The following is a 25723-nucleotide window of genomic DNA, read 5'->3' as shown; positions in this document are numbered from 1 at the left end:
TAAGTAGTAATGGTAATTTGTTTTCCACAAATAAAAAACATTAATAGAGAATATATAATTTATTTTAAATTACAATTTAACTCTAAACTTTGTAACTGTACATTTGAATTTCAGTGGTGTGCGAAGATGGCTACTGCAAAAATGGAGGTGTCTGCTCCGTAACCAATGATTATAATAGCTTTTGCACGTAAGTTCATAGGTCATTCTGTTCTTTTTCTTCAGCCACCATGTAAACCCTACAAATGCATTCAACTGCAGTTACTGCAGTAATTAAATTTGTCTTTTTTTGGGTAATCATACACATTGTTTATTGCAAATATAAATGATACATCATTGCACGACATGATCCCTAAACAATATTGTATACTTGATTTGTTTTCTTTTTATCAGTTGTGTTGAGCCATACACTGGAACCACTTGTGAAGAATTAATTGGTAAGTTTGAAAGGAATCCATGGTATGATAATTTGAAAGTATTTAGTGCACATTTATAGTAGGCCTATGATATTTCCCGGACAAACCATTGTGTGCATTATTTATCCTGTAAACATTCAACATTTATTTTTGTTGATGGGATGCATGGCCAACATATAATAATTTGAATAATAGATTAAATAGTTTTTAATAATGTCAACATCGCTTTTTTGTGTTGAAAATATTAGTTATCGTTTATCGTTATTAATATGTATATTTTATATATATATATATATATATATATTTATTATTGGAAAACAAAAAGAAGAATGACTAAATAATGACATCAACACTTTCATTGCCAACTTCAAGTAGTATTCCAAGTAATACAGTATAGACTATGGTAAATTGAGATAATTGATTGATTTGATTTTCAGAGATTTTTTATTCCAATGACAATTTTCAGGTAATATTGATAGACCTATGTGAAAAACTCTACTTAAATTCCCAATATTGCAGCATATCTGTAGTTGTATACATGCACATGACAAAATTACGATTCCTCTATCATCTTAGATTCTGTGGATCCAGTGTTTACAGAATGTCCAGCTACGATTACGTATAATGTGTTGTCGGATTCAGAAACAGTACTTGTTCGTTGGACCGCTACGGCCACTGATAATTCTGGTATACCTTCTCTGACGTCAGACCCGTACACGTCTGGTGAATCTCGACTTGGTCCCGGAGTTCATACAAATGTGGTAACAGCAGAAGATGAATATGGCAATGAAGCCATGTGTACCATTAAAATAACTGTACAGACTGCACAGAGTAAGTATACTTAGGAATCATGTCAGACCTATAAAATGTAACTAAAAATATGCTGCCTCCGAAAGGCAAATCCTCCAATGAAGGAATGTTATTCTGTTACTTAATGTATTAATCTAAATATTAATACTCATTTTTAATTATTAGCTACATACAAAATTGCTGCGACAATGACATTGAGTTCAAAGAGTGACACCTTCCTTCAAGATGTAAGTATTTGACATCTCGTAAACAACATCTTTACACTAACAAACTTTATGTGACAAAATTGTGTACCCATATGGACATGATGATGTCATATCACAACCATTTTAGTTAAGCATACCACCACCGTATTTGGGCACATAGCACTTTTTTCAAACTAGTTAGTTATAGTTATAGTGTAGACAGAGCTTTAAATTATCATTATTTGCTTATTTATGCATCAATAATTTTGGTCTACTTATACAGCTTGATGATCTGTATCGTTTGACATCACTTGCCGATGAATTCGTTGGAGTTAGATCTTCAGATGCTACTGCAGACCAAATGTCACTGACCTTTTATTTCACATCAAACACTGTTACGGAAGAGATGGTCTTGTCTGCTTTCATGGCAGTTGCTCCTTCCAATGTCTTTGGTGACAATACTGTCACAACGTTTTTTGGAGGTATTTTTCCTTTGAAAGTTTTTGAATGTGTTAATTATTTGTAGTCAGATGCAAAATGGAAGCTGGAGAAAGTCTGATTAGCACAGTGCCTGTCATGATTAGCTGGTAGTTAATTTTGCATTGCATAATTACACAGAACCAACTGCTAGTGTATCTTTCAAAGTATGGCAACATATTAAAGCATCTTCTGTCTTTGAAGGATATCACGAAATAGACAAGAAATTCTTTACCTTCAATATAGTAAGATATAATCAAAGTGTAATAACATATCTGTTGTGTGTTATTTCTAGGTTATGGGCCATGTGATGGTAGTTCATGCTCAGGGAATGGTGATTGTATGAGCACTAGTAGTACAGAGTATTCATGCACTTGTAATGACGGCTGGGAAGGAGATGACTGTGACACAGGTTTGTTGAAAAAGAGACCAGATCTCGCGATTTTTATTTTATAATAAAGAATACATTTATCTGAATAGCAACGCTAACTAGTGTGAGAATGCAGAAGGTCCAGGAAACTGAGAATCTTCCACCCTTTCTTCTTTATAATCCCAGTTTCCTGGACTTTCTGAATTCTCTCTCCTGAGGATGATCAGAGTACATCGATCGAAACGTTGAGGAACTATTTTCAGAAATAGATTACGTGGTGTACCGCACACTTTATATCAATAATGCTAACTAACATAGTCATAAGTTCAAATAGAACATCAATTTCTCTTTCTACATATTTTAAATAAATGATGTGTTTATATTAAATAAATGTATTATTTTGTTTTTAGATATTAACGAGTGTACTGACAGTTCAAAGTGCCCTGCTGCTGGAGAGGTTTGTCAGAACAGTGCTGGCTCATATGAATGCCTCTGTGCATCTGGTCAGTGGAAGATCAACGAACAATGTACTGGTATGTGTACATTTACATTCCTGCATTTAGATCTAACCATTACATTTATTTTTATAAACCAAGAGTAGAGTATTATTTAATTTATTTATTCTTATATAGCACATTACATATTATTGTCATAATGATAAATAAATAATAAAATTTTAAATGTTAAGAGAGACGTCAAACAAACAAAAATATCCTAGTCGTCTATGCAGGCCATGTTGATTGTATTTTCTTATCAGAAAATTGATAAAGTTCGCCAAAAGTGCAGTTTCTTTTGCTGGACTGATGGACCATATGGTTTCCCCTCTCTATTCTGCTGAAATATGCACTATGTTCAAAGTTCACACTGGACCTACTTAATAAGTAAGTCCTTACTCAAGAAGGTGGCTACAGTTAGTGGCACTTTCTTACTATAAAAACGCTTCTCGATTTGATATTGCTTGGGCAGTAGTCTGATTGCTAACCAAGCATGCTAGCCATATTGCACTGTAATATGAAATTCTTGTGTTTTGTTACAGATGTTACTGAATTTATTAGTAATTTTGTTATTACTTCAATCGATGGTGTAGAACCAACATTTTCAGAGCAACTAAATGATGAAACTTCAGAAGAATACCAGGCCCTACAAGACCAACTTTTACCATTGGTATATATCAAATTAACTATTATTGTTAGGTCAAGCCAAACTTGAACTGACAACTAGACCACTTTGGACAACTATCCTCTAAAGCAATTAGCTGGAGGTAGTTACCCTAGTAGTAGACTTGTATTTATTGTCTTTTTTTATGTTTTATGTTACCAGTCGACGTTTCAAATTTTGTCTGGAAATGCTAAAGTATTATACGTATGAAACACAATATGTGCCAAAATATTGTCTTTTTATCTTAAATTTTTACTAATATTAAGTTGAATCACAACCTAGGACCTAAACTATCCTGGGAGGTAATTTGTCAAAGTGAGTATTTATCCTAGTGAATTGTCTTTTATGCAAATCTTCTTCCTATCATTTTGGTTGTTGTCTTAGAATTGATAATATTCACCATAAATCCATTTCATTATAGGTTAAATTTAAGTATTAGTATATCATTTTATGTCCTTTCAGCTTGTGGATGCATTTTATAACTTACCTAACTACCTTGGCGTGAGGATTATTGACTTTGCTACTGGTAGTGTCAAAGTATACTTTGTAGTAGTATTTGAGACTGGCACTTCTACCACTGCCGATGATGTCACCAGTGCTATTAATGCCGCAACTGAAGGTGGCATTCTAGGTGGTTCCACCATTAGAGTTGATGATGTCGTAGCAGCTGATACAAGTAAGTCATGAATGAGGGAATCTGTAGAACACCAGCTATTTTTGGAAAAAATCAGAGAATCTGGTAGACAAGAGAATCTTCCTATGAGCAAGGCCAGGGACTCTGAAAGAAATTAGGATGGTTTAGAGCATGCTTTTAAATTATGAGTATAGTTTCAATCTATTTAAAACAATGTGTTGAACAGTTGAAACAATGAATAAATGTTCTTGGGGAGACCGAGGAATATAGTTTGCTTCCATCTAAAACGTTCATATTGCACCTTTGAAAAGGCACTTTCTTGCATATATACGTACACACATTCAAAGAGTACATTTCATTTTGGTGTTTAATTATCACTTCATTTCGTTCACCAGTTTGTGTAGATTATTGCCAAAACGGAGGGATTTGTTCTACTAACTCGTTTTACATTGAATCCTGCGAGTAAGTATCATTAACAATTATCAAATATTTGAGTTCCATATTATTTAGTTTTTACAGTTTCTAGTACTCTGAATATTTGTTTCCATTTTAGATGTGCAGATGGGTACAGTGGAGATATATGTAGCTTCAAGGATACTGATGACCCTAGTAAGTAACCCAACTTGCTAAATATGCTAGTTTGTATTTCAAAACTCAACACTCGATATTTGGATTTATTTATTTCGTTTCCCAATAAATAGTAGATTCAAGGTTCATGAGAATATGGAGCAGGGTTTCTTTTAAGAAAAACAAGAGGCTACAAGATTAAAAATTAGTAATTTTACAATCAAGTAACGAATTATTAAATTATACAATAATAAATATATAATAAATAAATCAATAAATTTATGTAGTAAGCATAACAGTAAATTACTGGAACTAAAGTTTTTTATAAAATACGTAAGTTCACAAAGAAACCATTTGAAAATATTATATTTCTTCAATACAAATTATTTTTGTTTTTCCGTTTTAGATTTAACAACTTTAGAGATTGTTGCTATTGTCTTGGGTTCTGTTTTTGGAGTTCTTATCATTGTGATAATTATAGTAGCAACCATAGCCTTTAGTGCAAAATCTAGACGTAGAACAAATCCAATATATGATAACTACACAGGACCACGAGACCGTCGTGATTATAGACGACGAAGTGGTCGTAGCAGTCAAAGGAATCGCAGATCATATTTTGATCAAAATCAACAGGTAATTAATTTCTATTCATTCTATTAATATCTATATACTGAACCATATCCTATGCTTTACCTGCACTGAACCCATTTTCCACGATATTTTTCTCAGGCCGTCGGACTGAATCTGGGCGCGATGTGAAAACAGCTTTAGTGTACTATTATTATAGTAATTATAACCAATAATAATGGATGTTTATTAATTAATTGAAGTTGAATTTCTCAATCATTTATCGAATGAAAACATTCATTATTTTGTTTGTTAGCACCTATTACACCTTAAATTGGATGGCAAAGGTCATCTATGATAGTAGCACTCAGATTTTTTGTAGGGAAGCAGCAATTATAGATGCCATGGTGTACCTTGGTTTTCTTCACTCTTTTCACCAGCCTGTCACGTAGTAGAAAACCCATAAAATCGCAGCCTACTCTTATTTAAACAAGGCATGAAACACAACATTTAAATTCAATCATTTTTTCTCCTTTTTCTAGCAATTCTCAACTCCATATATAGCAACAGGGGACGAGGAACTCTCTATATCTTCTAGTGTAAGTTTTAGAGTGAATTTGATTTTTCTTTAGAAAGGTAAAACTAGAATAGTAGGCCTATGCATTTATTGAGTTTCTTTAGAGTGAAAAAGCAACGCGAGATTGTGTGATGTCAATATTTTGGTAGATATCAAATGCAATCTTATAATTTACCATAACAACCCTCAGTTATACAACCGCTTCATCGTCTATATTCACGACGGTCTCATACACCAATATGTGTTACTTTGGGGTTTATTTATTTTATTTAGTTATTGTAACCCTAAAAAAGAGTGAAAAAATATTATTGCGAATGCATCATTTTCACAGATAAAAATATTGTTCACTACATTATCTGCTGCAAATCTTTTGCGCTTTTTTTTGGTTCTCAAAATGTAGAAGGTACTTCAAAGCAAAAAAACGAAAGGGAATACAATTCTCCACAAGCGCATTAAAAGCCTGTTTCCAATTTTCACGTTCCTGAGTTCTGAGTGGTTGCACTTTTTAACATTACAAAAAGTAGATAAATTCATTACTCCTGCATGAATGAGCTTCCCTACAGTACCCATACATAACATTATAAGAATGTCTGAATTTGTTTTGTTTTCTTTCAGTCTGATCCAACTTATCAAGGAAGATTCCGGCATGATTATTTTTAATTGCTGAATTCTTACACAATCTTAAACAATATTGGCTTAGAGATTGTTTGATTTTTTCCATTCAATTGACCACATTAATTAGTTATTATACTTTTACATAGATTAGTATAGCATGGACCTATAAATTTATAGGTCCATGGTATTAGGAACAAAAATGTTCTATCTAACGTCAATAAACTTATCCTTAACGTCAAATAACTTCTCCCTAGTTGTTTGAACCTAATTGTATTTTGTCTAACCTCTATCTAGTATGATATAGTCTTATAATTACAGTATATAAATTTATATTTGTTTTTTTTTCTAAGGTAATGTTTTATAAAAAAAAATATATTAGCGTTTTATATACCGTATAAATAAGCGCACAACGCGTTTATTGTTCGGAGGGATTTTTGGGGAAGGCGTTTATTTGTGTTAATAAACACCCTTTCAATATGAAAACACAATAGAAGTATAAAATACAGTACGAATTGTTTAAAAATGCTTTGTACATTGTACATCAACTACCCAGTCAATCAATTTTAATACAAGTAGATTAATAGATAATGTGTTACGATACAGTATTCTTCTAAAAAAAATAAACGTTTTTGTAATGTATTTAGTATCTATGTATATACATGTAACCGTTCTATAATAAAAAAAAAATGGGTTTATTTATAATTTTATAATAAAAAACGAATAATCAAATTATGAATGAAGTTTTTGTTGTGTATGTTTTAGTTCTGTGTGTTTATATGTGAAAAATATCACTTATACTAAGTGACGAAAAGATACACCATTTATCTGGTTTGTGGATGTCAAAGGACATTTCAAATACTTATGGTTTAACATAAGGTACGATGGTGTTAAGACGTTAATGGGGAGATTTCGATTTCCGATGACCAAACTACGTCATATTAATTCATTAAGCGCATGCGGAGATGTTGGCACGTGTGTCTTCGCTCCCCACCTGGACGGTTTTGATGATTTCTAGGTCCAGGTGTCGACCGACGACACATCGATTCATCCGACCTAGGTTGGTTGTCGGTCATCAGAAATATAAAGCGCTCTAATAGGCTACGGTGGACGACTTAATCATAAATTAAGTATTCCTCTCTGTCACGCAACATTCGGCAATCACAACGAAATGAGAAAAATACACTCGATCTTCGCAAACGTTTGCAGTTCTAACAGCAAAACACTGGCCATTTAATGGCTAAAGGTGCCTCAGCTCAAACGACGAGAGAACGATAGGAAAAGAATTCCAGGTTAGACTTATAACCAGAGAAGGGTAAAATTACAACATAATTTCACTCTATACTGTCTTAATAATAAATACTTTTGTATGGGTTGCGTAGGTTGTTACACCTGTATTGCATGCTCAAGGCATAAAAATGTACAACCAATAACCGCTTTCTCATCTAAGTTGCATAGTAAAGTGAACTGCTGAACTATGGTTAGTTACTAGTAGGTCTATGCAGGTCAATATTTTTTCACTAATAGTATACAAGGAAATTATTAGTATACTATGAAATTATTAAGAAACCAAATGTAGGCTATGCATTACAATTGTTATATAGTCCAACAGTCAAGGGTCTAACCTAGCAATTGGTCTATATTTCTTTTAAAGCAATTGTTTTAAATATTTTGTGTATAGATTTTGATTGTAAAGGCAATCAGACAATACATTTTCAACATTGTGCAATTTGAATAAGTAGTAGGTCTCTAAACAAATAGTTCTTAGTTCACACTATTATCGAATTCAGCGTCTGCACAACAATTTCACTTAGTATAATTGGTCTAATGGAACGAAATAGGACGGGATTGAGATCAGATGGTTGAGAATCATTATAATAATATCCCAACTAACCAGATCCATGATTTTTCATAAAGTACGAAAAGCGCGCCAGGTTTGTCTGAATGTTTCAACTTTCAGGCACTGTGGCTTTTGAGATATTGCCAAGATAATTTGCCATTTAGACATTATTGTTTAATTTAAATCTTTAAAAAGAAAAACTAAATAAGTAACAATTAATATAAATAACTATACGTGAGTAGCCGAGCGGTTAAGACAGTGGAACCGTAATCCATCACTGGAAATGGTAGAGGCTCACTCGGTCCATGGTTCTGGTAGTAGAAGAAGTCTTCTCGGGAAAGGACTATAAACCAGTTCAGTGAACATAAAATGTCCATGTGCACTTTAAGAAACATAGTGCATTTTTCGAGACGAGTGTAGCTTACTAACTAACACCGCCACTGTCTTGGACAGACAAAATAACGCCTCTTGGCAGCACTGTCCTGACGAATGTAATTGCAAAGTCACAGGTTCCACAGCGCATTGAGACGAAATTGCTTTTGGTATGTGCTAGCATCTAAATTGACTCTCACGACAGCCAAAATTTGCGGTCGCAACGTGTTCATTGGTCAACTCCACTGACAAATTTAAGAGTAACCAAACTGGCCACATTTTTCGGATAAGAAAATCAATTAATTGTCTAACCAAAAACGTATATCTCATATAGGCCTACTGTAAAATTCATGGTAAACAGTACGTCGGAAAAACCAAAAACACTCTCCGTATGAGAATGACACAACACAGATCAGCTATCAAAACGTTAAAGCTTGATCAACCTGTAGCCGAACATTTTAATTCAGCTAGTCATTCGATTGTAAATTTCATAGTCATTTCAATAGAGCACGATGTCTAATGGAGCGACAGAACTCGCAAAGACAAAGAAAACCACCAGGAATTACTACTTAAAACCAAAAAACCTTAAGACTTAAAGAAAAAAGACTTAACATTTAGGAACATACTCCCATATCAGTAAAATTATTCCATTGACTACTTAAATGTAAGTAGTCAACCCCCATTTGAGTTGTTTTTAGTCGCGTGCAACGCGACTCTATGTCGGTCGGTTGGTCGGTCGGTCGGTCGGTAAACACTAACTTGTATATGACCTTATCTTGATATCAGTTTAATATAGCTAAGTCAATTTTTCACAGTATATTCCTTATGGCCAGGAATCGATGTGGTTATGTTTTCACGGTGCGCAATAAGAAATTACGCGGTCTACGGACGATTTAACGAAATCACGTTTGTAATCATATCTTCACAAGCATGAATCATAATTAAATAAAATTTGGTACTGATAAATTTCAGAGCATAAATCATCATATGGCAACACAATTACGTGTGTAGCGCATGTAACGCATGCGTACGCGCGCATAACATTTTCCAAATTGTCAAAATTTATTTTCGATGAAATAAGAGTACGTTTCAGGCAATTTTAAGCGTTTAAAAAATTGCTGAGTGCGCAGATTTTTGCACGCGTACTGCGCGTTAAATGTTAATACGCACTCTTTTTGCCCGATTTATGTTTTCTTGACTTACTCGAAATTATGTTATACGAGCACGTCAAAAGTGACAGGCTACGCACGTGTAAATTAAAAAAATATAAATGTTTTTAAACATTTTCAACATTTTTAAACATTTTCAGCAATTTCGGTCGGTTGGTCGATCGGTTGGTCGGTCGGTCGGTCGGTCGGTAAACACTAACTTGAGCACGCGCCTGCAGCCATCTATATGGCCTTGTTTTAGTTCCATTCCTAAATTGTTTATTCACTATTCACCAGCCTGCACCGCCTTTGTTTTTATCGGGTAGTGCGATTTCTTTTATTCCAGTCCAGACATCGCTTGTCTGCTCAATACTCTTTACTTTGTCCAAGTACTCTCATTTGACTGATGAAGGGCTAGTGTTGCTCGAAGCTCTGCTAATTTCTGACTGTTCCACGCTTTTCTTATGTTACTTTGTATCATTGAGATCCAAAGCATTGTCATTTTTTCAGTAATTTGCCTTCGAATTTATATAATAACATATAGTTTTTAACTTTTCTGTTCCGTTTTCTGAATTAACGCAAGTTACAATTGTGATTTTGATATTCAATAGAAATCAATCAATAGGTATATCATCCATATGGGTGTACTATAGAAAGAAATGAATACACTGAACACAATGTTTCATTATGTTTTACCCTAGTGAATTTGAATTGAGAATATAAAGATCTAAAGGCTCACTAACCAATTACTATATAACATTGAAGTAATGTACCCACACAATCACCGCCTCATTCAAATTCAAGTGTACTGTATAAGTTTAAAATACTTAGTGGTACTGGTATTTTAGTTCTGGGTTTCTAATGGAACTAGCGTATCCTTTTGTTAGCAAAAAATGTTACAACTTACGTTAGCAAGACTGTTAATTACCTTTTTTGGGCTTTTTACTCTTGGCAATGCTCAAAGTAAGTATTTGTTTAATTTTTAATTTAAATCATATATTTTCATCCTATATAATCTCTAAGCTTGCCTAACGCAATTGGGAAATAATATATTTAAATTCGTTGCATACTCCCTTATCGACAGTACATGCCTTACAAAATAAATGAATATTGCTATTTGAATATGATACGTTTTTTTACCTCGCACTAACCGATCTACCTTTTTTCCAGAGATTTAATTACAATTAAGATGTATGTCTCAATATGTCTTTACTAATAGCTATTAAATGGCCCGCTCTCACTGTGTACGTCTAAATATGTAAACTAAAATAACACAGTTATAGATTTTTTATCCATTCAATTTAACAGAATTTACTTCATGTATTCTTTTTTCAACACTAACTCGCAATTATCGCTGGGCGTCTGCTCGCATTCGGAATCCGAACAACCATTTCTTACTCTCTCTCACTCCGGCAGATTGTTTCCTTCTCTAAATTCAATCCCCCGAGTTTAACTTAGTCACTTTTAATCATCGTCATCTGAGAAGAAATTTTACTTTCCAGAATTTCTTTTAGCAGTCTAAAATGGTTTCATTAGTAGACAAAAACATATTTCTAAGACAAAACAATATTCTAAAATATTTTATTTTTTAAGGAAACAGACCAACGTAAAATAAATTCTGATTCACTCGAGCTTGAATAAGACTGTTACCGGTACTTTTCTGTTTATTTCATTATCCGTTCCTCTTGATCATAAATTATAATTATGATGTGGATTACTTTAATCGGGTCTGAATGATGATATTAGCTTTGACAACCTTAGAGTTTGACAAAAAATTAATTACAATGAGCTTATGTAGCGAAATCTGGGTATCAAAATAGAGTTTAGCGGAATATCAAATCAATTAAAACTTACTGAGAGATCAGTTTTTTAGTCGCGTGGACGCGACTCTATAGTTCACTATGTCGGTCGGTTGGTCGGTCTGTCTGTCGGTCTGTCTGTCTGTCGGTCCGGTATCACTATGCGTTTTATCGCTTTCTGAACTTATATTGATATCAGTTTAATCAAGCTAAGTCAATTTTTCACAGAATATTCCTTATGGCCAGGAATCGATGTGGTTATGTTTTCACGGTGCGCAATAAAAAATTACGCGGTCTACGCACGATTTAACGAAATCACGTTTGTAATCATACCTTCACAACCATGAATCACAATTAAATAAAATTTGGTACTCATAAATTTCAGGGCATAAATCATCATATGGCAATACAATTACGTGCGTAGCGCATGTAACGCATGCGTACGCGCGCTTAAAATTTTCAAAATTTATTTTCGATGAAATACGGTAAGAGTACGTTTCAGGCAATTTTAAGCGTTTACAAAATTGCCATGACTGCGCAGATTTTTGCGCGCGCACTGCGCGTTAAATGTTATTGCGCACTCTTTTTGCCCGATTTCTGTTTTCTTGACTTACTTAACTCGAAATTACGTTATACGAGCTCGTCAAAAGTGACAGGCTACGCACGTGTAAATTAAAAAAATAAAAATGTTTTTAAACATTTCAACATTTTTAAACATGTTCAGTAATTTCGGTCAGTATAGTTCACTATGTCGGTCGGTCGGTCTGTCGGTCTGTTGGTCTGTCTGTCGGTCCGGTATCACTATGCATTGTAGCACGCGACTTAATGGCTGTTGGCCTTGTTTCTTTTAACTACAATTGCGCCTGACCTGGAAAATAATTAAAGGAACAATACGATAATCCAGATAGAGACCAGTTGGTTTTTTTTTCTTGCACCTAGAAGAACGTATTTAAAGTGCTTGCATTGCTTTTATTCTTTTCTGTCTAAGTAACCATAATTATTGTTTGCTTTATCTGGAGTTTCAGACTTAAGGTTATTATGGCTTATTGAAATCTTCACGCACAATCAAATGCACTATTACTTAATATTTATCATTACAAATTTATATAAAATATGAAATAAACTAAACTGAAACTAAACTTTATTATTTAAACAAAGACAGACTTGCTTTACCATTATTAATATTTGTCGCATGGGATTGGCTTTAGACAGAACAAAATTAATTTAGTTGCGCAATTATGTGTCATTAAGCTTGAAATTAAATAAGATAGGTAAATGTTTACACTTATTTGTGAGCAATTTCCGACTTCACGGACCATTATTAAGCAAAAATCTCCAGATTCCCTGAAGTGACAGAGCATGGAGGTATTATACTTCCATGTGACAGAGCATCCCGTGCACTTTGTAATAAGTCTATCTCTTTACTAGTGACGTATTTGGACTTTCCGACAATAATTTATTAAAATTATTTTATAAAAGTGTGGCAAATTATTTCAAAGTGTAATACAATATTTGTGTTACTTTCATAAAATGCCATAAATTAAATTATAAAATGATGTGTTTTCACTAAATTCCACACGTACCAGTCACCTTTCTAGTCATGCGTGTGTAACAATCAGTGCTACAGGCTCACAGTTTGTCAAAACCTCTGGTATTTTTATCTTTGATTAAAATATGAATTATCGGCACAACATTGTTGATGTTCAAATAAGATTTAAAAACCAGAGTTTCACTTCAAGCAATATTGATTGAAGCTGTTTTTTTCTTTTATAGAGTAAGGAGTTTGTGAATAATACAAACATATTTTACTCTACTTAGACTACGTGTCGATGGGTGTACACAAACATTCACAATCACTGTATTATGTTTGGCCTAAATTGCGAGTATTGTCAATAGTGAAATCGGATCGGTTTTATTCATAATTTTTTAAACAGTAACAAAAATGAAATGTTTATAAACTATATTTAGGCCTATATAAGACTATCAGTAATAATACACTTTATTTCGCAATTTTAATGCATAGGCCTACATATATTTAAGGGTAAATTTCAGCAAATGGTGCGTAACATCTAGAATCCTAATTACTAATTTGGTGGTATATAACATTGGTAGGCCTAAGTAATAAAACCCTGTTTACTAATTTTTACTTATATAGGCCTAATTAGTTATTGACGATTAAATCGAATTTAGGTAAACAATTTGCCTCGAATAGGTGGGTTATCCAAACGTACTACACGCTGTCTAATGACTGTCAATGCTGAAACATACCCGCGTACAATAATACTTCGCATCTCCGTCTAAAATAAGTGTTCAAATTGATGAAACCTGGTTAAATAGCACGATTAAAACACCAATAAAGTTGACCGACAAAAAAAGTTATAAAAAATACTATTTTAATAACTAGCATAGGGGGCCTATACGTTTATTCAAATGTATAGCTTAACGACGACGAATTAACAATTTCAATCTCTTTTTTCAAAGAGTCAATTCCTTCAGGATACCTCCGTAACAAAATCAGTTTCTCGCTTTAGTGCAAGAACCATCCGTAGTATAGGCACTTAGAGGATCCACGCAAGCAAAGCTTTAGTCCTATTCATTCATGGTCTTAGTAATGTGTTTTTATTTACGGTAATTTAATGTTTCTTTTTCTTTAAGTCACGTTTGATAATTGTCCAGGAGATGAGACAATAAATAACACTGGTGCATTTCCCTATGCATACACCATCCCAGTGATTACAGCAACCGTGGATCCAAGCGGGATAGCTGCAGACGTTGAGGTGACATCAACACCGTCGTATTCTCCAGGGATTGACGTAAATTTTGGAGTAGGATCCGTTATTATTCTTCAATACACAGCATCAGTCAATGAACCACCTGTTTCAGTGTCAGAAGTTTGTCAGTTTTCTGTCTCATTTTTTGGTAAGTAAACTTTAAACAGTATTATCTTCTATTATATAGGCCTATTAGTAGTAGTCGTGCTCATCTTCTTACAGTATTCTATTGGTTTTTTTGTGTCTTTTATGGGCTTGTCCCACTTTTATTTCATTTTTCTATACACATTATTAAAATATATACAGGCTCTCTATATAAACATCACAGGCAAAGAATATTCTCTGTATTCTATATATATTAGTAGGCTATGCATGGGGTATGACATTTTTAGGTTATGCATGATATGCATATAACCTCTTGATTCTGTCAGGATCTTTATTAGGTTATATGCATGATATGCATATAACCTCTTGATTCTGTCAGGATCTTTATTTATTTATTTATTTATTTATTTATTTATTTATTTATTCTTTCCTTAGCACTATTTTGTCCGTGAATTATCTTGGCATCAGTTTCATCTAGCTAAGTCAATTTTTCAGAGTATATTCCTTATGGCCAGGAATCGATGTGGTCATGTTTTCACGGTGCGCAATCATAAATTACGCGGTCTACGCGCGATTTAATGAAATCACGTTTGTAATCATATCTTCACAAGCATGAATCACTTTTAAACAAAATTTGGTACTCATAAATTTCAGGTCATATTTCATCATATGGCAATATAATTACGTGCGTAGCGCATATAACGCATGCGTACGCGCGCTTAAAAGTTTTAAAATTGTCAAAATTGATTTTCGATGAAATTAGAGTACGTTTCAGGCAATTTTAAGCGTTTAAAAAATTGCCACGAGTGCGCAGAATTTTGCACGCACACTGCGCGTTAAACGTTAATGCGCACTCTTTTTGCCCGATTTCTGTTTTACAATCTTTCTTTAATAATATCATCATATTTGATTCACTTTTCAACTCGAAATTGCGTTATACAAGCACGTCAAAAGTGACAGGCTACGCACGTATAAGTTAACAAAATAGTGAAAATATGCTAAATTTTAAAATTAATATATATCGTCAGAATGCTGGGGAACACCTATTTTTTATTTCATTTTCTTGAAGTGTATGTATCATATGTATGATTTATTATCAAATTAAGAGAACAAAAGTTGATTAAGTCATCATTAATTGCATATTGAATTAAAAAAAATTAATTTCGACAATCAAACAAATTTTGACATTTTCTTAGGCCGAAATAACAAACTTAACATTAACTTTCTTTCTTAAGAATTTCATATATTAAAGTTAAAAGTATATAGTTTGACAGTGCATCATTTTTTTAAATTTTTAAAGATGTCATCATAGTAATAAATTATAATTCATTGCGGTATGTAATAATCTATCTGCACCAAAGTGGCTACTGAATAGTAAATACACGGAGGAATCATTCTACATGTTTTAGTAAGTTGCGTATGGCTCGGTGGTCTGTGCTCGTGTCTATAGCATTCAAGGTACCGAGATCGAGCCTCACCTTGGGTAACGAAACGAAATAAGATTTTTTTTTATTATTTGTATTGTTTGTTCAATTTTATTTCTTAGTGTATAGATTATACACATGATTTATAATGAAATCTAGATAAAAAGAAACTTATGTCTTTATTATTATGTAACAAATGTGGTTTATGACATTATACGCAGAGGGATCTTTGATCGGATTGCGATACCGGCTATTGTATTTGCGTTAGTAAGATCCTAGCATATATTATAAATAATTAAAGATTCTGAGAAAATCAATCAATCAATCAATATATCTTTTACAAATCAATTATCTTTATTTTAATCAATGCATATAACCTATAATTCGTCATAGTGACGAATTAAATCTAGTTTATTTATTTATTTATTTATTTATTTATTTATTTATTTATTTATTTATTTATTTATTTATTTATTTATTTATTTATTTATTCTTTCCTTAGCACTATTTTGTCCGTGAATTATCTTGGCATCAGTTTCATCTAGCTAAGTCAATTTTTCAGAGTATATTCCTTATGGCCAGGAATCGATGTGGTCATGTTTTCACGGTGCGCAATCATAAATTACGCGGTCTACGCGCGATTTAATGAAATCACGTTTGTAATCATATCTTCACAAGCATGAATCACTTTTAAACAAAATTTGGTACTCATAAATTTCAGGTCATATTTCATCATATGGCAATATAATTACGTGCGTAGCGCATATAACGCATGCGTACGCGCGCTTAAAAGTTTTAAAATTGTCAAAATTTATTTTCGATGAAATTAGAGTACGTTTCAGGCAATTTTAAGCGTTTAAAAAATTGCCACGAGTGCGCAGAATTTTGCACGCGCACTGCGCGTTAAACGTTAATGCGCACTATTTTTTCCCGATTTCTGTTTTACAACCTTTCTTTAATAATATCATCATATTTGATTCACTTTTCAACTCGAAATTGCGTTATACGAGCACGTCAAAAGTGACAGGCTACGCACGTATAAGTTAACAAAATAGTGAAAATATGCTAAATTTTAAAATTAATATGTATCGTCAGAATGCTGGGGAACACCTATTTTTTATTTCATTTTCTTGAAGTGTATGTATCATATGTATGATTTATTATCAAATTAAGAGAACAAAAGTTGATTAAGTCATCATTAATTGCATATTGAATTAAAAAAAATTAATTTCGACAATCAAACAAATTTTGACAATTTCTTAGGCCGAAATAACAAACTTAACATTAACTTTCTTTCTTAAGAAGTTCATATATTAAAGTTAAAAGTATATAGTTTGACAGTGCATAATTTTTTAAAATTTTTAAAGATGTCATCATAGTAATAAATTATAATTCATTGCGGTATGTAATAATCTATCTGCACCAAAGTGGCTACTGAATAGTAAATACACGGAGGAATCTTTCTACATGTTTTAGTAAGTTGTGTATGGCTCGGTGGTCTGTGCTCGTGTTTATGGCATTCAAGGTACCGAGATCGAGCCTCACCTTGGGTAACGAAACGAAATAAGATTTTTTTAAATTATTTATATTGTTTGTTCAATTTTATTTCTTAGTGTATAGATTATACACATGATTTATAATGAAATTTAGATATAAAGAAACTTATGTCTTTATTATTATGTAACAAATATGGTTTATGACATTATACGCAGAGGGATCTTTGATCGGATTGCGATACCGGCTATTGTATTTGCCTTAGCAAGATCTTAGCATATATTATAAATAATTAAAGATTCTGAGAAAATCAATCAATCAATATATCTTTTACAAATCAATTATCTTTATTTTAATCAAATGCATATAACCTATAATTCGTCATAGTGACGAATTAAATCTAGTTTAACGTTGTTTGTCTAACTTTGTAGGTATTGCTACCACTGACGTACAACAGAACACTATTTTTTGAAAAAGAAAAATTTAAAAACGCATTGTATTTGGCTTTGAAAATCATCAAATTAAACTTAATTCGGAAACTATTATAACGTTTATTGACTTATTTGGAGCTCCACCCAGAAAAATTTCTAATTTTCATACATTTTAGCTGTTATTTAAAATATCCCTCATACTTAATATTTTTTATATTTTTGTCAATCACGCCTTTTTGCGTTTTGGGGATACCACCTTGTAATTTCCTATTCTTTTACATGAAAAAAGAGGGGTATATTTGAATAATCCTAACAAAAAAAAAATTAAAATGTTTTTTTTATGTATTTTTCATATCTTCAGATTTTTATTTCGTATACAACTTTACGTAAACAGACACTTCCCCGTTTAAGGTTGCAACTGGGTTTTATATTTATTATGCTATGGAGTATGTTTTTCACGATCACACACACGGCCTGTATCATGCTAGCTGCATGCAGCTGTATATGCTAGCTGCATGCAGCTGTACTGACTGACTGGCGATCTGTTATTGCCGGGATGTTATCTTTGACGGGCGAAAAGTATATATAAACATTCTGGATGTGACCCTATCATGTTTCACAGTGTAATGATGTGATTATGAGATTACTGTATTACTAAAATGGTTAACGAGATCCGACAAAAACGTGACTATACATTTAATAAAGCTAGGCACCGATGATGCTGCTTGGCCTAGCTATGCTAAATAGCCTTACACTTACAGCAGTGAAGTTTGTTCTGGCACCCAACCTCGGCCTACCCATGGGCAATGATAATAAGGTGCCTAAATAGTTGCTCTTCAGTCAAGCCTAAGCTTCAATATCGCTTTACTACAGCAATACCAGTCTTGTTTAGTAGAGCATTTTGTGCTTCGCAATTCTTACTGTGCGAGAAAACCCAGGAACGATAAATTGGGCGAAACGACCAGGCCTTTTCGAACCCATGAATGAGTAAATAGGCCTAGACATGAATTCAAGCCTAGCTAGCTAGGCTGAGTAGACGGCCTAGCTATGCCGCCTAGCTATGCCTAGCTTAAAATTAATAAGCAATTTGAAGAAGATTATTATGCTGGTGTTACAAATCATGATATTACATGTAAATTACATTTTTATCTTAAATATTACTTAGGCCTAAACAAATCGCATTAATTGTGTGTATAAAATGAATTCGCCATTTTCCGACACATGGCGTATAATTTACCAAAAGGGACCACTGGGAGACATTACAACAACGCGTTTACCGGCGACTAAAACGCGTCAGTCGTAGGTATTGTAAACTAATAACCCCATAGTTACTGAAAAAGTGGAATCTATTTTCTGACCGATTTTTTAGAAATTAGTTTTTGGAAAATTTTTCCGTATTTTCCCGGTTTTTTTTTATGTAATCACTTTCAATTAAACATACTTAAACATAATATAAGCTGAGGCAGTCTGAGTGGAGCTCCACTCTAATACAGTGGTATACAGTAGAAGATGAGAGGAAAGTTAACAATTAACAATTTGTTAAAAAACATTACTAAACCAATCTAACATTTGGGTAAAACAAAATAATAAGAAGGAAGATGGGGAGTTGGAGATAATGTAGCCTTAAGAAATAATAACAATTAACATTGTAAATAATTTTGTGATTTCATAAAACAACTACCTAGCTGGACTCAGTTTAAGAGTCTAATTTTTGCATTGGGCATTCACAATGCGATTTCCATTTATCACAAGACAACAGCACAAGTAAAAGTTTAGATATGTAATATTATACGGAGCTCTTGTTTCAGAATTTTATTATAACAGAATAATCTGATGTTTTATTTTTTTCGTATAAGATACTGGTGATCCCTACTACCCTGATTGTCCAACTGAACCATTGGTGTTTAATACAAGTGACTCTAACATGGCTGAGTCAACGTGGAATGAACCAATACCAACTGATGAATCCACTGGTATGATATCCGAGTCAATGCGGACTAAACCAGCTGAGACATCACCAGCTAACTTTCCCATAGGAGAGACTAACCTCACATACACTGCGACTGATGGCAGTGGTAACACTGGAACTTGTATTATAACTATTAGAGTAATTGGTAAGTAAATCGTTCGGGTAGTACTTAAGGGTAGCTCCAAGTATAGTGTTATTTATTACAAAATTAAATTATTTGCCAACAACTTTTTATTAACACCAGTTATTTTTTTAAAAGGAAAGTTAGAATGAGCATTGTGAAATAAGCTCCTTCTTTAAGGTGGTGCTATAGGACTTTTGCATAAGATACAGCATAAAATCGGTGCTTTCAAAAGAACATACCTAAAAGTAAATAAAAATGAGATGATGATTTTTTGGGCAACATTTGAATATGCTACTAGTTGCAGGAGCAACTCTGATTTTCTCAAATCTTGTTCAGTAGACTGGTACAACCTCAAAAATGTAATATTTAAAAGAAAAAAAATTGTTGTAAATTGTTGGTATTTAAATTAAACTCTGACTGGGTTCATGTTCTATTGAACATATTATCTCTAGTTCTTTCTTCATTTCTGAAAACTTTCTTTTATTTTATTATTTATTTACTTTCTTAATATGCTACTCCGATTTCCTCAAAATTCGGTCAGTATTCAACACTCCATTTACAAAAAATATAAATAAAATATAATTTTTTTATACATTCTATCCGTTTAGATACTGGAGACCCTATTGTGACAGAGTATCCTAATGACACAACAATTGATACAGACTCTGGACAGCCAACAACTTTATACAACTGGACATCTCCAGATGCTACAGATAATTCTGGTACTGTAATAGTCTTTTACAAAGTCAATGGAGTGACCTTTATCAGTCCATCTTACGAATTTCCTATAGGATCCAGCGTAGTAACAGTATATGTGTCCGACCCATCTGGAAACAGCGTCTCAGGGATGTTTAACGTCACTGTTCAAGGTAATTTTAAAAATGCTATGATCATCGACATACATTAGGAAAACAATTTAAATTATTTCAAAACAAATATCGGACTTTTAGCCTACTGAGCATGTAATTTATTATTTTCTATCGGCACAGATGATGTGTCGACTGTGCAGCTAGTTCCTGTGCCAATAGACAACATGATAAATGTTAATAGTCAACCTTCCTGATAGAAAACAAGGCATCATTCGCACTGTTGATGCCCCAATTCTTAGAGCACTGAATCTCAAATACTACAATATTTGCCCAGTATCATAAGAATATTATTTGTTAATACAGTATCTCATTTGTATAGAATCTGGTGCATGTTATCATAAAAGGTTATGTCACTTTTTTATTCCTGTTGAATATAAATACTGTGTGATACCACGTTTTTTTTGTTTCAACTTCAGATGTTGCATGCACGGTTGACCGTGCAAGTAGATAGGCCAGCCGGCTAGCCTATAGTTTAACATAATATATATCCTTTTCTCTAAAATTATAATCAATTTACAGTATAACTATAACTGATGACATTTAACACAACCATACTTCCATACTTATTGCTTAGTCTACCAATATTCTTTATTTAGGTGAGTATGTGAGATAAGGTATTTTAGGGTAAATTCCACCAGCAAAATGATGGTACTGTATAATAATAATTTATTGGAAACTTCACTTTTACAACAGTGGCACACTTTGATGATAAAGGTGCGTCCAAATAATAACATACAAGAATAAGTAAAATTATTAACTTAAAAATAAATCAAAATGAATGAATGAAACACAAAATATAACTCTTACAAAAACAAAAAAAAATAAATACTTTAAATCAAAATAAATAAATAAAACAAACTTAAGAGGAATAAAAATAAATAAAAATGTTTAGATACACACAAAATAAATAATAAATTTAATTTCATGGTATGATACCTATTGTATCTCAACACAATAGTGAATCTCAACAATAACAAAGAAAAAGATGAATGTGAAATTTAATCAATGTTTGCGTGTCAGATTGTGTTACCTAAATAAAGTTCTTAGTATCAACAAACAATAGTTAACCTTGAGTGTATGAATGTACACAGCATGCAAGTTTGATTATTTTTTAACGGTGTCAATCAATATTCTATATAAATTCTATAGGTAAACTTAAATTAGTTTTCTTTAAAAGGTTGTTTTGTTCTAAATCCAAAACCACAGACCATGATGGAAATAAATGCACAGGACGTTTTAACTAACTCTTTTTATTTAACCTTGCGTATTATATAGACACTGTAAACCGCATGTTAACAACCAAGAATTAAAACATAATCACAAACTATATATAAATCTAACAAAGGACTAAAAATTGAAAACAAAAATACAATACTGTGGAAATCTAGATACAGTACAGTAAGAATCAAGTGAAATACATATAATTTCCATGACTTGACATCGACTCTTTTAAATTCAAATTTATTTACCTCCCTTAGGAGAAAACATAATAAAACACAAGTACAATCCCAAATAAACACATTTTGACAGATACAGATTTACACATTCATAAAAGATTATGACGGTATGCTTTATTAAAAAACATCAAAATAAGGTATTGTTTACATTTACTAAAGTTCTTAGTATCAACAAACAATAGTTAACCTTGAGTGTATGAATGTACACAGCATGCAAGTTTGATTATTTTTTAACGGTGTCAATCAATATTCTATATAAATTCTATAGGTAAACTTAAATTAGTTTTCTTTAAAAGGTTGTTTTGTTCTAAATCCAAAACCACAGACCATGATGGAAATAAATGCACAGGACGTTTTAACTAACTCTTTTTATTTAACCTTGCGTATTATATAGACACTGTAAACCGCATGTTAACAACCAAGAATTAAAACATAATCACAAACTATATATAAATCTAACAAAGGACTAAAAATTGAAAACAAAAATACAATACTGTGGAAATCTAGATACAGTACAGTAAGAATCAAGTGAAATACATATAATTTCCATGACTTGACATCGACTCTTTTAAATTCAAATTTATTTACCTCCCTTAGGAGAAAACATAATAAAACACAAGTACAATCCCAAATAAACACATTTTGACAGATACAGATTTACACATTCATAAAAGATTATGACGGTATGCTTTATTAAAAAACATCAAAATAAGGTATTGTTTACATGTTCTAAATTTGCTATCCAATAGATGCGAGTAGAATGACCTAGATTTAGAATAACTAATAAATATGTGATGAAGTAAATTCACTTGATTATTACATGTAATAATGTTAAACAACTTAGGTACATGTAAAGAGTGAATGAGAGCTGTGTTTATGCAAAATTTGGGTAAAACCAACGCTGCTTCAATTAATTCACTGTGTCCAGAATATCCTTCTTGCTCAGATTTACACATTTTGTAGATGTTAGAGTTGGTGTCAGAACTGTCTTCCAAACATGTATTTACACATTGTTCCCTGCAATTCATAGAAAGCTCTTTGACATTTACCTATTCTATTCCTGACATGCACATCGCCCTTAAGATTAACACCCAGTTTAATGCCCATGTACGTGACGTCACCAGCACCAGCACAAGATACTACTATCTAGGTACAATGTAGGATTTTCAATAAATGGGGATTTCCCAAATACGTCTTTGTTGGAGTAAATTTTAAACCATTAAAACAAATTTAACCATTAGCAACATCGATTCTTTTCTGAAGACCCACAACAAATAGACTTAAAACAAGATCATCCGCATAGCAAAATATTGTAAGAACAGTTGCTGACTGCTATTCTACTAAAAGCTTTATAACTTTTCAACTAGATCTGTAAAATAGATTAAAACGAGTACCTTTTGAAATGTATATATTTCTGCTGATACACTTTATTCTACCGTAACATGTATGTTGGTATACCAACTGTACATACACCTTTGCCAGCTGTTTCAATTATCTTTATAATTATTAGACATGTTCCTTTAAACCTGTTTTCCTGTCGATGTTAGTCGACGCTATCGTTAATAATTGGCGATCTTCTACGTAAACATTGAAATTTTAACGATTTACAGGAAAAGGTACTCGTTATCGTTATCATTCCAACTTGATCGTTTTCAAACGGTCGTCGTTGAACTGTTAACGATCAACGACGATAGCGTCGACAGGAAAACAGGCTTTACAATGAAAGTAAATTTGTCTCTGATTTATATAATTTTTTATATAATTGGATTGTAAATGCTTAATTAGTTTTTTTTTCAACCGGCACTATTAGGAGAGTCTGTTTATAGCGATATTTGTCTTGCTTTTTGACAATCCGCCAGAATGGTGTCCTGGGTTTTTGTATTATTATGCATCATGTATGCTTGTTTTTTTGTGTGTGTTAATTATGTTTTCTGGAAAATAAATAAATATGAATATAGATAATAATAATCATTTATGAAAATGTTTGTTCTGAAATGCATGCATTTTGTTAATAGATAATGAACCTCCAATGATTGACTGCCCGACAAATGTCACTTCAAACAATTACATTGGAGAAGGTGTTGGTTTGATAAATGTCAGTACAGATATAGGAAGTCCAAATGCCACTGTCAGCTGGGATCCTCCTGTGACAAATGACAATAGTAATGCAACAGTGACTGTAGTTTCATCACCATTTGAGTCAGGTGACATGATACCAATTGATACTCTCACAATCAACTTTATAGCAACTGATCTTTCTGGAAATATTGAGACCTGTGACTTTAGTATCAAGGTTGAAGGTAAACTATGAACCTTTTTTTTAATTTGGACACTTTTGAAAATAGAAAAATCACTTTTACAGCAACTTACTCATAAAAAGGACTTACAAAAATAATGACTTTTGTGTCATTAATCAGCTCCAGGTTGAAGGTAAAATGATAGTGATGCTGTGAAAAGCCCAGTGACAGGCTATGTCTACTCCACTCCTTAAGCATTTAATAAGTGCACGATAAATTATATTTTATCCATCCTGCAATTGGCGAGTCTAGCTGTTTGATGCTTATGGAATATAAACTCTTTCTTCAACCAAATGTTTTTAAATTTATATTGTTTACATCGATATTGGTATTGTGATCACCTTTTCCTATTTGTTTACTTTCACAAAAAAGAAAAAAAGTAATATATTGTGAATAAAGGTATACTAGTAATATGTTTCTTGTTTTAATCAGTATAATCTTAAAATTTAAGAGCAACTACTGAAGACATATAAAGGTAAAACCTTAAAATTGAGATACATAAGTGAACAACCAAAGAAAAACACACATTTTTTTAAAAGAAAATGTGTTTCTTTTTTTTTTGCATCAGGCATATTGGACTTCAATATTCAATAAAGGCTATAATTTTAAAGATATTTAAAAGTATCTATAAATTATAGCATTTATTGCAATGATTTTGAATGCTTATAATCATACTATTATCAAATCAAAAGTTAAGTTAAGTCTGTTTATATTTTAGATGTGGAGCCACCTAATGCAACTTGTCCTTCCTTGGTTGCTGGTGTGACTGATCCTGGAAGTCCCAATGGCACTGTCAGTTTCAACATTACTGTTATGGATAATGTTTTAGTTGCTATGTTTACAGCCAACTATACCTTAGTCTACCCAAGCAGTATGCCTCATCTCATTGACATGGTTTCTTATGAATTTGAGACTACTGCTGTATTTCCTATTGGAGAAACTATCATTGAATACACATTCTTTGACAATAGTTTACAAACGGCCAATCAAGAATCTTGTTATGTTACGGTAGTAATTAGGGTATGTTTACTCTTCAAGTTGAAATAAAAAAATTGATCGTACAGGTCGGTTTATGCACATGTTGTTTACTACATTTAAAAACTTGTTACTTAACTATAACATAATCCTAGGTTAAATTGGCCATATCAAAGCAGTATTAAAGTTATTCACTTTAAGTCGAAAATTTGAGCTAAAAGCAACAAGTTTACGTAATTAACAGGTAAATTAATTTACATTTCGTCTGGAAAATCGTC

General features: G+C 32.5%; 2 protein-coding genes across 8 annotated transcripts in view; both read left to right on the top strand.

Annotated features, from left to right (window-relative positions):
* The window catches only part of LOC144840680 (uncharacterized), a 60287-nt gene extending 53193 nt beyond the window's left edge, over nt 1–7094 (top strand). For all 7 annotated transcript variants that reach the window (XM_078696630.1, XM_078696629.1, XM_078696624.1 and 4 more), the window contains 14 exons: nt 115–187; nt 391–434; nt 990–1244; nt 1389–1450; nt 1692–1890; nt 2181–2297; nt 2666–2788; nt 3292–3419; nt 3876–4089; nt 4443–4509; nt 4601–4656; nt 5021–5247; nt 5724–5780; nt 6374–7094. In XM_078696630.1, the coding sequence (XP_078552756.1) occupies nt 115–187; nt 391–434; nt 990–1244; nt 1389–1450; nt 1692–1890; nt 2181–2297; nt 2666–2788; nt 3292–3419; nt 3876–4089; nt 4443–4509; nt 4601–4656; nt 5021–5247; nt 5724–5780; nt 6374–6418 (1667 nt within the window). In that variant the 3' untranslated portion in view covers nt 6419–7094. The remainder of the gene's footprint in view (nt 1–114; nt 188–390; nt 435–989; nt 1245–1388; nt 1451–1691; nt 1891–2180; nt 2298–2665; nt 2789–3291; nt 3420–3875; nt 4090–4442; nt 4510–4600; nt 4657–5020; nt 5248–5723; nt 5781–6373) is intronic.
* A 3529-nt stretch (nt 7095–10623) lies between these two features.
* The window catches only part of LOC144839289 (hyalin-like), a 30255-nt gene continuing 15155 nt past the window's right edge, over nt 10624–25723 (top strand). Inside the window, exons 1-6 of the mRNA XM_078694605.1 lie at nt 10624–10693; nt 14185–14448; nt 19611–19868; nt 20456–20716; nt 24189–24473; nt 25189–25490. Of these exons, the coding sequence (XP_078550731.1) occupies nt 10624–10693; nt 14185–14448; nt 19611–19868; nt 20456–20716; nt 24189–24473; nt 25189–25490 (1440 nt within the window). The remainder of the gene's footprint in view (nt 10694–14184; nt 14449–19610; nt 19869–20455; nt 20717–24188; nt 24474–25188; nt 25491–25723) is intronic.

Source organism: Antedon bifida, chromosome 4 (assembly GCF_963402885.1).
Source record: "Antedon bifida chromosome 4, ecAntBifi1.1, whole genome shotgun sequence".
In the NCBI taxonomy this organism is placed as follows: Eukaryota; Metazoa; Echinodermata; class Crinoidea; order Comatulida; family Antedonidae; genus Antedon; species Antedon bifida.
This window is presented reverse-complemented; position numbering and strand designations above follow the sequence as displayed.